This window comes from Ictidomys tridecemlineatus, chromosome 9 (genome assembly GCF_052094955.1).
Source record: "Ictidomys tridecemlineatus isolate mIctTri1 chromosome 9, mIctTri1.hap1, whole genome shotgun sequence".
Lineage (NCBI taxonomy): Eukaryota > Metazoa > Chordata > Mammalia > Rodentia > Sciuridae > Ictidomys > Ictidomys tridecemlineatus.
This window is the reverse complement of record NC_135485.1, coordinates 110,882,365-110,897,216: the sequence shown is the minus strand read 5'-3', so window position 1 is coordinate 110,897,216 and position 14,852 is coordinate 110,882,365. Positions and strand designations below refer to the sequence as shown.

General features: G+C 32.2%; 1 protein-coding gene across 3 annotated transcripts in view; it reads left to right on the top strand.

Moving 5' to 3' along the window:
• The window catches only part of Ccser1 (coiled-coil serine rich protein 1), a 1,159,332-nt gene that overhangs the window by 445,449 nt on the left and 699,031 nt on the right, over window positions 1–14,852 (top strand). For all 3 annotated transcript variants that reach the window (XM_078021918.1, XM_078021919.1, XM_021734708.3), the window contains exon 7: window positions 10,156–10,233. In XM_078021918.1, coding sequence (XP_077878044.1) covers window positions 10,156–10,233 — 78 coding nt within the window. The remainder of the gene's footprint in view (window positions 1–10,155; window positions 10,234–14,852) is intronic.

Genomic DNA, 14,852 nt, shown 5'->3' with positions numbered 1-14,852 from the left:
TTCTCAGTACTGTCTGTTAAATGTTGTTAATAAAATTAGAACCTAATTGGGACTTGTTGAAAGCAGCTGAAGATACCAAGAATATCCAATAAGATAAATAGATGGATAATGGAGATGTAAGTCATAAGACCAAGGCATAAAGAGTTCTGGCAGCAATTAGTGTGGCTCCAACCAGAAATGGGAGGTCAGAGACAGAACTTTTCATCCTGGGAAAAGAAATGAATTAAAACAGGGACTGATTCTCCAAGTGTTTGTACAAGAATATAAGGTTCAAGTATTATGAACTCTCAGAATTTGGTATATGGTTAAAAACTTCAGTTTCCTAAAACTGAAACAAACAAGAAGCAAGATAAAATTAGGAAGCTTAGTAATTGTGAGATTACTAATTCCACCACTCAAAAAGAAGCTGGTTTGAAAATTACATAGTTAATAAGATTAGCTTTTTCTGTTCTCCATTATATTGTAGTTTGTCTGGCATGAAGTAACTGTACTTTAGGTAGTTGATTTTATATTTTTTTTAGTGAATAATAGAATGTGAATTTTGTCATTGTGGTTGACCTCTAGCACTGTTATAAAGAGAAAATTTTCTGGATCTAGGTGACTGATATTGCTTGTATGTTTATTACCACAGCTTGATAATAAGCATCATGTGTGTATATATAGTTGCTTTTGTCTAACTGATTTTATACTAAAAAAATGAGTCTTCAACTCAGGAATGCTTTCCCAGTAGTTCTAGTTACTGAAAAGCACAAATTCAAATAAGGTATAAGCCTGAGTTCTTAGGCCAAGTTTAGGTTTTGTCATTGGTTAATGTATTCATCAATACTTGGTAAAGTTTCTTACTCATTTACTTTGAATCATCCAACAAAACTTTCTCATCCCTTAATATAATTTAATTTCTGAACATTCCAAACTAAGAGCAAATTCATGATTTTCCTCTGAAATCCATTCTAAAGGAACAAGCCACCTTTATTTCTTTGCTATAGCCCATTAATTTGATATATTCTGGGGGTTAGTCACAGCTTTGATTTAGTCACAGAACAATAAAGAGATGATTCACTGTAACTGTACCACATGATCAGAGTAGAGATAAGAACAAAACTGACTCAAGTCCTCTTGTAGGATAGTGTATCTCTCCCCTCTAGTATTATTGATAAACAGAAAGTTAATTTTAAAAATTATTTACGTTTTTCTCTGTGGTTTTAGGAAGATTATCATCAAATAAAACTACCATCTTGTACGTCTGTACTAAATGCTTTTAAAAAATATTTTTAATTGTAGATGAACAAAATGCCTTTATTTTATTTTATTCATTTTTATGTGGTGCTGAGGATCGAACCCAGTGCCTCACACATGCTAGACAAGTGCTCTACCACTGAGCCACAACCCTACCTCCTATACTAAATGTTTTTTTCAGGTGGAGAATACATGATGAGATAGTGGAAGAATATTTACTCCTAAGTCTTACGTCACTGTGTAAATTGATAGAATCTCTATGCAGGACAATTTTTAATATCCCTGAAAATTACAACTGAATGTATCTTTTAGACCAATGATTCCATATACAAAAGTTATGTTATAGATAAATATGTGCATAGTTTAATATTACTTATTTTAAAAAATAATTCTTAGATGTTGATTTACCTTTATTTTATTCATTTATTTATATGCAGTACTGACAATCGCACCCAGTGCCTCACACATCCTAGGCAAGTGATCTACCACTGAGTCCCAGCCCCAGCCCCTAATATTATTTAAGTTTTATTAATTTTAACTATGTTTATAATAGCAGAAGTGGGAATGTAATGCCAGTTAAATACATTATGAGATAGCCCTAAAATGAAATCAAGAAACTCAATATAGAGAAGTAAATAAAAATTTCAAAAAGGTAAGCTTAAGTACACTTTGTATAGCATGCTATCCTAAAAAAAAATATATATATATATATACACTCACACACATACATACATACATAATCCTAAAAAATAAAAAATTTCAAAAAAGCAAGCTTAAGGACTATTTGTATAGTTATGCTATCATATGTGGGTATATACATATATATATATATATATATTCCTAAAATATATATATTCCTAATATATATATATATTCCTAAAATATATATATTTCTAGAATATATATATTCCTTATATATATATTTTTTTCATATATGTGTGAATGAGAAAAAAACAATTGTGTGTGTGTGTTTTTATTTTATGCATGTAATTTCTGTGGAAGGTTAAAAAGTAAAATTTGTTGGCTCAGCATTGCTAGGAACTACTCATGAAAAACAGACTATTTTTTGCAAAAAGATGTATCTTTTGAATTTTTTACTATGTGAATATGTTAACTAGTCAAAACTAAGTTTAAAAATGTATTTAATAAAAAATAGCAAAGGGGCTGGGGTGGAGCACTTGCCTAGGATGTGTGACTCACTGGATTCAATCCTCACCCCCACATAATAATAAATAAAATAAAGGTAATGTGTCCATCTACAACTAAAAATGTTTTAAAAAAATAAGTATGCTTTATATACAGGCATTTTTTTCCACTCAATCTCATGACCAACTAATTAGAAAATGAGTCCCAAAAAATTTAGAAAATGATTTTTTAAATCATCTTTCTATCACATAAATATTGTTACCTTCCTATTCTAGAATAGAGTAATATCATGGCTTTCTCTGATCCACTATGTCGGCCAATGTGAAACTGTTCATTCTGTAACTAGCAACTTTCCAGCTATAGTGCTTATTTCTGGATTGGAAAAGATGCTCAAATCTTAGCCACACTGTTTTAGTGAGCAAAACAGAACTGGACCATCACTATGTCTTATATGTCCTTAGACTTTTATTCTATTTCTCCATTTCCTGGATTTACTGGCCCTTTGTTGGATTTATTCCTAGGGATGTTCCATCCACTTGGTGGCCTCTGAAATTCAGAGAAAAACACATTTTTATGACCTCAGCATCATTAATTGAATGGAAGCTTTCCTTTCTAAAAATTCCAACAGAATTCTCAGATTTGAGCTTCATTTAAATAATTTTAAATAATTTGTCTCTTGTGCCTTTTGTGTGTATGTCTAGTAGGAAACATTGGCTAGCTATTTATTATAAGTGCCTAGTTATTTCTCAAAACACATGAACTGAGAGTTTGGGTAAAATCACACCCCCATGAAAACAAAACTGTTGCTAAAATAAATTATGTGATAGATAGAAAAAAAATAGCAGATAACAACTATAAGAGGATGTTATAAAGAAAATGCCTGATTTTCATTTGGAAAAAGTGGAGCCAGTAGAAGATGTAACTGGAAGGGAAAGCATTGTTGAAATAGGCCTAGACACAAAGAATTGCTCCTGATTATAGGACTTAACTCAATTTTCTGATATTCTCAGTGTGGTTTGCTGCTACCAAACAGGTAGGCATCGGACACCTACCACTTGAGGGATGAAATGAGTAGAATCAGCTTCCCATGGTTCTCATAGTTCCTCATAGAGTTTTGCCTGATGGTCAGTGGTTGACACTTAGATGGGAGGAATCCAGGTATGTTGGCTCCTGGCCCCTGGTGTATAAGACTGATAAAAAGCACATTTTAGAACTGATTATACTGTTTATATAGAAAAATGTTTTTCTGTATCACAATTAGATATTCTATATTCCTTTTCTTACTAAGTCTTTAGGTCTACAGCAAGCCTGATCACATCTTCCCAGCAGGGCGAATCATAGCAAAACTTAAAATCTAAGCATATGGAAGCCTAAGTATACTCAATACTTGTTGAACAGCTGTATGAATAAATGAATTTTCTTGTGTAAAAATAAAAATATTAAGAAGAGTATTTCATCAATATAACACAAATAAAAATTACCTACATACTTTACATAAGAATAACATTATTATAGCAGCAATACATTTCAATGTGTGTGTATATTTCTATAAAATTTTAGGACTGTTTTAATACACTCTTAAGTTAGGTTTTAGGGTAAGCCTTAAATTGTTAGACCTAAAGAATTATAAAATTTAACCTGATGGCTTAAAAAAATAAAATATTTCACTTATGTTCAGATCTGTTTATGTACCCAAAGAATTTTAGTCCAATTGATCATGCTTTACTTCAAATATTCTTTTAAACAGGCTTTAATCCCATAAGACAGATTCATTAATTATGCTTTCATGGACAACATAATTAATGAATCTATACTATGGAATTATAGCTTCCAGTAAATATTAATAATGCAGACTCACTCTACCAAGCAACTTAAGAGGACCCAAACAAATAGATCATGTTATATGGCTGAAGCTTTCCTTCAACACGTCCACATGGAACATAAAAGCATGCAAAACAATTTAGCATCAACTTCTGAGATCTTTGGATAATTAAGTTTCCTTGGTGGAGGATATTGTGCATCCTGATAAAATGATCTGTCAAAATTTGTGTTTATGAAAGTTATAAGAACTCCGATAAAAGCCTAGAAGCTAAGAGTATAATGACTATCATGTATTATAACCCTGAGTAACTCAGTTATATTGCTAAGTGTTTTTAAGTTTTAATCTTAGAATAGTTTTAGAATTACAAAAAAGTTGCAGAGGAAGTATAGAGAACTCTTATATATTCATTACCAATTTTCCTCTATTGTTATCCTAACTAAGCAGAGTAGATTGCTTAAGAAACCAATAAGGATGAGTTACTTTTAACTAAATTAGATAGTTTATTCAGATTCCACCCATTTCCCCTAATGTGCCTCTTGTTATTCCAAATTTCCATCCATGATACTATATTATATTTGGTTGTCTTGTAACAAGGTTGTCAAGTAATGTGGTCTGTAAAAGGTCCTCAGAATTTCCTTTTTCTTGATGGCTTTGACGATATTGAGTAGTGCTGGTCAAGATTGCTGTAGGACATCTCTCAACTTGGGTTGTCTGATGTTTTTCTCATAAGAGGAGTGGAGTTTCTGGTTTTGGAAAGAAAGAGCACAGATATAGAGTACCCCTTTTAGAACATTATCAAGGTATATGCTGTCAACATGATGCTAACTAGAGCCCCATGTCTAAGACAGGTTTGCCAGGTTTCTCCAGTATAAAGTTACCTTTCTCCCTTTATATTTTGCTCTTTGGAATTAGTCACCAAAGGTCAAGTGTGAGGAAGGAATGTTAAGTTCCATCTATAGAAGAGAGAGAGTGTCTAGATAAATTTTTGAAATTTTCCCATAAGAGGAATTGTCCCTTCTCTCAATTATTTATTTGATTTTCTTATTTATTTTTGTGTGAATTCATGAATTTAAAAAAATACTTTCAAGTTGTTCTCTAATACTATGTTATTTATTTTTTTGTTCATATCATTTCAACTCTGGCATTTGGGAGCACTGTTAATGTTGGCTTTTCTCTTTGGCATATTCTTACCTGTTTTGTGAGCACTCTCTTACTTTCTAGCAAGCCAATAAACTTCAGAATCATCTTGTACATCCCATGCCCCATTTCTGGCTGGAGTCAGCCATTTCACTGAGGATCTCTGTTCCTTTGTTAGAAGATACCAAGATCCAAGTTAATAAAGAACTTTTTATTAAATAAATTTATGTATTTACCCATAATCAGAGAAAAAAAAACATAATATGCCTCATAATATATTGCCAAATGCTTGTGAAAAATTTCTCTCATTCTCACAGATATAACTTCCTCATTTGTGATTTAAGAATATTTGAAACTAAATTTAAATTAAAAATTTTATCATTATTATATAAATAGCTGATTTTGAAATTTCATAGTCAGAACATTATAAGTACAAGTGATGGACCATTTGTAAATCATCTGAGTGTTCTTCATCTCTTCATGTCTAAGGGAATAATAATTGTGTCTCTCAATATTACTAAACTAAGTACAAATTTGAATCAATAATAAATATAATAGTGAAAGTTAAGGTATGTAATGCTCAAAATTTCCATGTTCTTTTCTGATTTAGTAACTGTTAATAGTGAGTCTTACCCTTCAATTTTCCTGATACTTTAAGCAACATGCACTAAGTGCCAGGGCCCTGGACTGTGTACTTTGCCACTTGTCCATAAAGCGGTATCAGTAGATATGATCAAATTTCTAACTGAACACCCAAATCTCTGGTGATATTCCATTTTCCCAAAGTATCATCTGAAATTTCACTTGGGAAAGAAACCACTATTATAATAAAATATTTTCTTTCATAGTTATTATTTATCTGAGGGAGACTGACAATTATGATTTGCCTGTTTATTCTTGTTCACTTTTTGTTCTTATAACTCATACACTTTTCCCCCATCAACAGTGATGACTATGGTAGTTCTGGCTGCAGTGGTGATAGAGTAGGTACTAGGTTGGTAGTCAGAGTACATAAAATGATACTTTAATGTGAGGATTTCAGTGAGATAACTTATCTCTTATATCCTGCCTCTGGATAAATCATCATTAATTCTTCTGTACATTTATAGAAGTTGTCTCATAGGAGCTGGGAGAAATTATAGTGGGTCCTGCTGTTGTTTTTCTCTAGTCTGGTGTCACTTTCATTTAAGACCCTTGGTATTTGCTCTCATTGTGTGGCACAGTTTAATACGTGGTGTGGTGATTGTAGATCATCTTTGTACTTCCACTATAATTAATTCCATGGAGCAATCTGTTGAACAGAGTAATATCCCCTCCCCATCTCTTGGCATTTTATTTAAAATAGCATTTTCTATTTCTTCTTGCTTTCTATTTTCCCTCAAGGACAAAGATAAGCAAATAGTTAAAAAGAACCAGACTTTGAGATGACAGACGTGAGACTACTTGTGAATTAGGGTGTTTAGTCAGCTTTCTGTTTCTTTAAAGAAAGGCCTGACAACCAACTTAAAAAGAGGAAAGGTTTATTTTGGCTCACAGTTTTGGAGGTCTCAGTCCATAGTTATTTGACCCATTTGTTTGGAGTGGTGATAGTGTGTGGTCATAGAAGTTGCTTACCACATGATGGCTGGGGAGTAAAAGAGAAAGAAGAATGGCTAGTTCTCAATATCCCCTTCCAAGGAGGCCCCACCTCTATCCATCACTTCCCAATAGTAGTGCCCCAGTCTGGGGACCAAGCCTTTAACACATGTGTCTATGGATGACACCTATACAAACCATGGCATAGAAGATTCATGTTCTGAAACAGCAGTAACAAAGTAGTAAGTAGTTTCTCTAAAATTAGTCAAGTAAAGAGAATTCTAGAGCACAACATGCATTGAGAAGAGGATGATATTCACCAGAACATGTACAAAATGTTCAAAAGTAAATATCTGTCTAGATTTTATTATTGAACTTAAAGAACATAGGTAACATGAAGCTCAATTCAGAGAAAAATAAAATATTGTTGATGACATGAGATAGAAACGAAGTCTGCTAATTTGAGTGGAAGAATACTTTAAGGGTAGAAAAATATTAGGTTCATATTATTTATTCACTTTAGCATCAGAAAGAAGCAGTTTATCTGTTGGATATAGAACCAGCCAGGCCCAGGACACTTCTTAGATTTGGGATAGGCTTCTTATACAAAAATGTCTAATGCAGTCTTCAGTGGATATCAAAGCCCAAGTGTGTTGGGATTCACTTTCACTTTGTTGTCCACCAATCATTCCCAGAGTCTCCGAAATATAAAAAGAGTATATGAAGCCATAATTTAGCATTATTTTATTAAGAAAATTGTGAATTAACATATATTGCTACCTTTTGAAAACTCAAAAAGTAACTTACAAAAGGATTTCATATATATAATGTCTATTATATATATTCTATATGTGAACTCAGGGATGCTTTACCACTGAGCTACAACAGATCTTTTTATTTTATTTAGAGACAGATTACAAGTTTACAAGGCTGTCTTGAACTTGGATCCTCCCTTCTCACCAAAGTATCTGGAATTATAGGCACAGTCACCACAACTGCCATTAATGTATATTTTGGTAGACACTTGCATAAATATTACTATCTTCAAAGGAAAGGGCAAATGGATTAAAATATGAAGTACAGAAAAGACTTATCTTCAAGTGTTTACTGTAATTCTATCTAAAAAAGCATAAACATAGTGGAATGACACATAAATTATAGAACACTGAAAAGGAAATGGAGAAACAATAATAAATGAAGATACTTCTGATTTTTTTTATGTTTTCTCAACTCGATAATTTAGTGCAGTATATCAAATGTTGTCATGTAGATTGATTTGTTTTTCAAAACATTTATCTCAAGATTTCCTTAGAGCAACAGAACTAAAATGTAACACTTACTATAAAATGGATTTGACAGTAAAAGCCAGAACAAAATTTTCTTTAAGAATGACATTCAAATAATCAGTGTTATGTGAGGCAATGTAGCTTGGAATCTGTTTTCCAAAATTCCTTAGAATTATACACATTTATTTCCAGGAATTTGTAGGAGACCTCTGCCCTTGAGAAAGTTTGCTATAGAGCTTGATTTTAAGCTCATTGTCTTGTGGGAGTTCAAAAACTTTCATCTGCAAGAGTATGATCCAGGCTTTTGAATTTCCAAAACTGAATGTTACCACTGTCTCCTGAATATACATTTTTAAGTGATGATTTATTAGTAGGTTATGCAGACTATCAATTTTATGACTCAATATCAGATAATTCATCTATGTATAATCTTTTCTGTCACTTGCTTAAAATCTCATGCGAAATCCCACACTGACAAAAGCAGCTCAAGGAGTCTTGCTTATAATTTTTTTCTATTTCTGCAAAACGTTTCATTCATTTCTTCTATTAGAATCCTCCAATAGCTTGGTTGATTAGAAAAGCTTTACTTCTCTCTTGTGTCATGTAATCAGATAGTGACAGGCAATAATTGATAATATTTCCTAATTTTTATCAGTTAAATATCCTGGAATCTCTAGATAAATTTAGAAATAAAAGAGAATGAGCAATTCATTCAAGTATTTGCTACATGTATTTTCTACTTTTAGTAGATTAAAAGTATTGTTCAGATTTTACCAGAGTTCTCCTACCAACATTTTAAATACGTAGCCTTATATCAATTTCTAAAATAGTTGCAATATATTATGTGAAAATTATACTGAATATGTTCATTCCTATTTCAGAGTTCTTATTCATGATTTCTGGAATAGTAAATCTAAAGTACTCTTAATGGCTATCTAAAATATGTTCAGTTTATTGTACATTTTAATCAAAAGAATTGAAATAATGTTTGAATAGACACTATGAATGTGTAGCAATTGTACCATGTAGGCAAACTTGTTCTCTTATCTGAGTCAAGATTAATTCTTTATTTAAACTTCATTGAAATTTTTTTCTGTATTTGTGTGCATGTATATTTGAAACCAAGTAGAAAAATATGAGCATACATTATTTTCAAATTTTTATTTGCTTATCTACTTGAGTGGAAAATATCCTGAGAGAATGTGTTAAGAATATAATGAAGTATCTTCTGTTGCTGCCTATTATTAGTATCTTTTTTCTTCCTTTTTGTAAATTAAATTAATAATGAACTTCTAAGGCCATGTCTTTTTAAAGGTTAATCTTTTATTTAAGAATTTTTTAAAAAATACCTTTGTTTTAATTTATTTATTTTTATATGGTGTGGAGGATCAAACCCAGCTAGGCAAGCGCTCTACCACTGAGCCACAACCCCAGCCCTTATTTAAGAAGTTTTAATGGATTATATTTTCAAAGGATTAGGACAGTGTTAACAACATTCCTATCATTCTCTTATATTTGATTACATGATTTGTATTTATTTTTTTATCTAGAAAAATGTAAGAGAGCTTTTGGAATACCAGAAACTATAAATATAGGAACTTCTTAATAGCAATGTAATAGGTCATTACAGATACAGATTAATTTTTAAAAGAAAATGCAAATCTATGCATTCAGCAAAGATAATGCTAAATATCTTTGTATTTATGAGATGCATTTGGTAGCCATTATATTTAATGAAATACACTTAAAAGATCCATGAAGAACGATAGTTTGATTAATTTCCCAGATAACTATTTCTATATGAGCAATGATTAAATAATCATGATTTGGATTCTTATATGTTCTTATTTATTTATCTGTTTCTTATAACAAGAAGCATTGGATTCTAAGGTATGAGTGGCAAGAATGACTCCAGAAAGGCCCCCGTTCATTGTAGTTTTTCTTTCTTCACAGAGTGCAGACATGAGCCCAGCAAGCAGCATCACTTCACTTCCTGTTAGTCCACTCACTGAAGAGCCAGTGCCTTTCAAGGTAAAGAAATAACCAGAAAGGAATTTTTTTCATATTTTTAGGTTAAAAAATAGTTTAGATACTTGATGCATAGGAAGCAAGGTAAGCTGCTTTAATCTGTAAGAGCATGATTTCAAATATTTAAACCATTGTTTTTTCTCTCCATTGTTATTTTATTGCTAGCTGAAGGTAAAGGTAGTTAACTACTTTGTGGAACAGTTGTTTGCCCTACATCTAAGATACAGGGATTTTATCATAATCTTCGATGCATGTGATTTAGGAGTTTCACGTCTGTTGTTTATACTACTTCAAGTTAAAGGTTTAGAATGAATTATTTAAGCCTTATCAGCAGTTACATTTTTGTTAGCAATACTAGATCACCAAAAAGTAATGATGTAATCATTACAAAATAAAAGTCAACATAAAGATTTGAAATATGGACTCATTCTCTGAAATACGTTATATTTATTAAGTATTTAAGCAAATATGCAAATAAATATTTAAATGCTATGAGTAGAGATGCTATGAGTACATTACAAACATGAAGTATGTTATTTCCCCATTTAAGAACAGGTGTTTCACTTTCAGCCAAAGCTTGAAGATCAACTATTTTATATTTGTACCAAGAAAAGTGAATATAATTAGAATTATTATAAATAAAGGCAATTCTTAAGAGTCTGAGGAAAAAACTGATAAAATTGGAATGATATAGACACCTGAATTGCTTTCTATATAATTTGGTTTAAAACAGCAGTTCATGCTTTTGAGACTCATGATTTTCATGATTTGTCATAAAAGTGTTGTTGTTATGAGATATTTTTCCTTGTTCATGTCAAAACTCTATGCTATTGAAGTTTGTTTTAGTCAGCTTTTTCACTGCTGTGACTAAAAGACCTGACAAGAATAATTATAGAGCAGGAAAAGTTTATTTGAGGGCTCATGGTTTCTAAGGTTTCAGTTCATAGAAAGTGGGCTCCATTCCCTGGGGTTGGAGGTGAGGCTGAACATCATGGCAGAAGAGTATGGTGAAAGGAATGGGCTTTCAGGATGATCAAGAAGCAGAGGGAGAGATATTCTGCTCCCCAGATAGAAAATTCATAACCCAAAGGTATGCCCCCAACCCACCTCCTCCATCCACACCCTAACTGCCTTCAGTTATCACTCAGATAATCCCTTCAGGGAATTAACTCACTGATTGGGTTAACCCAATCATTTCTCTTCTAAATCATCTTGCACTGTCTCACACATGAAGTATTGGGGAACATCTCACATCCAAACCATGAGGAACTTCATCTTGCTTATGCCTAATTACAGATGTCTTATACTCAGTATTTCTATATTGTTGAAAATTATAAGAGGTCATGAATTCCATTGAGGATGTTTAGTTTTCCCCTTATGGATGCTTTATTTGCTTAATAATAAAGAAATAATTGTTAAAAGCTAATTTCTGTATCAAAAGAATGGTTACATGCAGAATAATATTTGATTCCATTATTTATTGAGAAATATTTCCTTTGTTATTTTATATTAAAATGAGAACATAATACTAATGCTTCAAAGTTTAGCATGACTTGATATTTCCATTTTATATGGCATGTGGGATGAAATTTATAGAAGAAACAAATCTTTAACAAGACTTTATTTGAACTCTGAAAGCTTCACCAGAAACCATTTTCTCTTTTTAATATATTGATAATGACTGCAGTCCTCAAAAATTAATGTATTTTTTAACAAAGGTAAAAAAGTAGGTCAAGTATGTTCCAGAATCTGCTGACATAATGCTAATATAAATATAATTATTCTACTTAGATTCTTTAACTGGTTCTAAGAGATCAATATTGTTTCTAAGTTAATGTGTTTAAGTGGTTTCATAAGCAATTAAAACTTTCAAGTGCTTATAATATGTAATATTGACATTCGATGCTAATGTAGTCTTTCTTAAATTACTTTTTTGTGAAAAGAATATTTATATTTTTAAAAATTTTTTTATCACTTGTAAAATGATGTCATTAGTACCTAAAAGTATATAAAATTTAAATTTCAAAATTATGAAATAAAACTCCAGCATTTTCTTCTTTTATCTTTAATTTATAAATTTTCACTATGTAAATGAGTAATGGAATATTTATTTATCTTTATGTAAAGGGAAGAGGTATTGAAAATATCTTTAGAAGTACTTAGCAGTCTGTATCATAAATTTCAAAAATCTGTTGAAAAATCATTGAAACCATGGAAAACGTAATTTTTCTTATAAACATACCAAGAAAAAAATATAATGTTATAATTCCTATGTGACTAAAATTCTCTCTAAGATTATGATACTTGACTAATACGATAACTAGAAAACAAAGTGTTATATTTTTCTCCATGAATGTTGCATGGGTGAGGGATATTCCTTAGCCTCCTACAATAAAGTATGTGCAGCAACCCATTACCATCCACTCTGATATTGGAAGACTAAAACGTCTGAAAGATAAGTGTTGGTGACTGATTGAAGGACTTGATTTTCCCTTTTCTTCTGGGAAAACTAGTCTACTAATAAAAAGGTGTTCCCTCCATTTCCATGGTTCATTTTGGAAATTCAGAACCATTGAAGGAAGATATCTCATTTTGGTTTAAACATTTATCATGATGAATGCTTTACTTTACACTTTATCTGTAGAATGACATTTCAGGCTAAATTAATTTTAACCATACCATTTTCAATTTTAAAAAAGATCGTTATTTTTAAAAACCTAATAAATACTATCCCACTAATGTTTGTGCCTTCATTCTTTTTCTGAGAGTCGGGGGGTTACTGAGGATGGAATTCAAGGGCACACAGCCACATCCCCAGCCCTATTTTGTATTTTATTTAGAGACAGAGTCCCTAAATAAAATAAAATAAAATAAATAAAAGCCTCACTTTTGCTACGGCTGGCTTGCCTGCCTCAGCCTCCCAAGCCACTGGGAATCTAGGCATGCACCACCACGATGGCTGTGCCTTCTTGACCCTGGATATTAAATGAAATATTGGATAGGAAATCTGCCTAATGAGCAACATTGGAGGTCTCTCCGTCTTCCAGGGTCTTTTTCAGTTTCTTCAGTGTTGTATAATTTTCATTGTAGATATCTTTACCTTCTTGGGTAGATTTATTCCTAGGAGTTGTTTCCTTCCTTCCTTCCCTCCCTCCCTCCCTCCTTCCCTTCCTCCCTCCCTCCCTCCCTCCTTCCTTCCTTCCCTCCCTCCTTCCTTCCTTCCCTCCCTCCCTCCCTCCCTCCTTTCTTCCTTCCATTATGAATGCAACTGTTTTTCTCATTTCTGCCCCAGCAGATTCACTATATAGAAAAGTTATTGGTTTTTATATGTTAGTTTTGTATCCTGCTACATTGGAAGACTGGTTTATCAGTTCTAAGAGATACTTTGGGGGAGTCTTGAGGAATTTTTCAGTATAGAATCAGATCATCAGCAAACAGAGATAATTCCACTTGCTCCTTTCCTTTTTATTTCTTTTATTTCTTTTTCAGGCTAAAGTTTCCAGTGCTAAATTTAAAAAGAGTGTTGAGAGTAGAGACCATTGTCTCATTCCCGGTTTTAGAGGAAATTCCTTTAATTTTTCCGCATTGAGTTATAATTTTTGGTATGGGTTTACACTATTCAATATTCATTTGTAGCTGGGCACAGTGGTGTACACTTGTAATCCCAGTAACCAGGAGGCTAAGGCAGAAGGATCAAAAGTTGGGGCTGGTCTCAACAACTTAACAAGGCCCTAAGCGACTTAGCAAGACCCTGTCACAAAATAAAAAAGGACTGGGGATGTAGGTTATGGTAGAATACCCTATAATTCAATTTCTAGTACTCTTCCCCAAAAAATTAATTTTCACAAGTCGTGCTATTTATTTTGTAACTTTGGCTATTCAGTTGAGCTTATATATCAGGTTCTTATGAAAACTAATTAATAGAAATGTTTATTAATTTTGAAGGAAAAAGTAAATGAACTGTCTTTATGAATAACTAATAAGTGTAGTAAAACATTAGTTGGAAAAAAGACAACCAAAATGACAATAAGGGCATAGGGTATCATTTTATCAGAAACACACCATAGTAAACTTTTCTTTAATTCTCCAAACCTCCATAGTAGGATAACCTGGTAACTCCTAAATGCATGACTTTCGCTAAAAGAATATTACTCAATTTTTTAAAAATACTGGGGGGAAACTCACTGTAAACAAAGCACTGTTGATATTTTTCTCTTTTGCTATAACGTCAATATAGTGAGTAGCTTCCATTTATCTTGTGTATCAATATCAGGAGTGAAAAGAGCACCTTTGGAGACTCTAGAAGAGAGGGGTCAAAAATTGTGGTGTGACCTTCACAGCATCTTCCACTGTACACCAAGCAGTGTTAGATTTGTGTGCTCCCACACAAATCTGACTCTGCTTGGTGTACAGTGCAAGATGTATTGTATCTTATTGTTGTTGCTTTTTATATGTTAGATTTAATAGTCTCTTTTAGTTTTAGAAATCACCTTTTCAGCCCACTGTGGTGTATTTCTGCATTTCTAGTCACTTTTTGACTAGTCCACCTATTCCTTCACTGATTTGTTGGTGGAGCAGTTTATTGAATACTTACCATTTGCTTGATGATTTTCTAAGACATC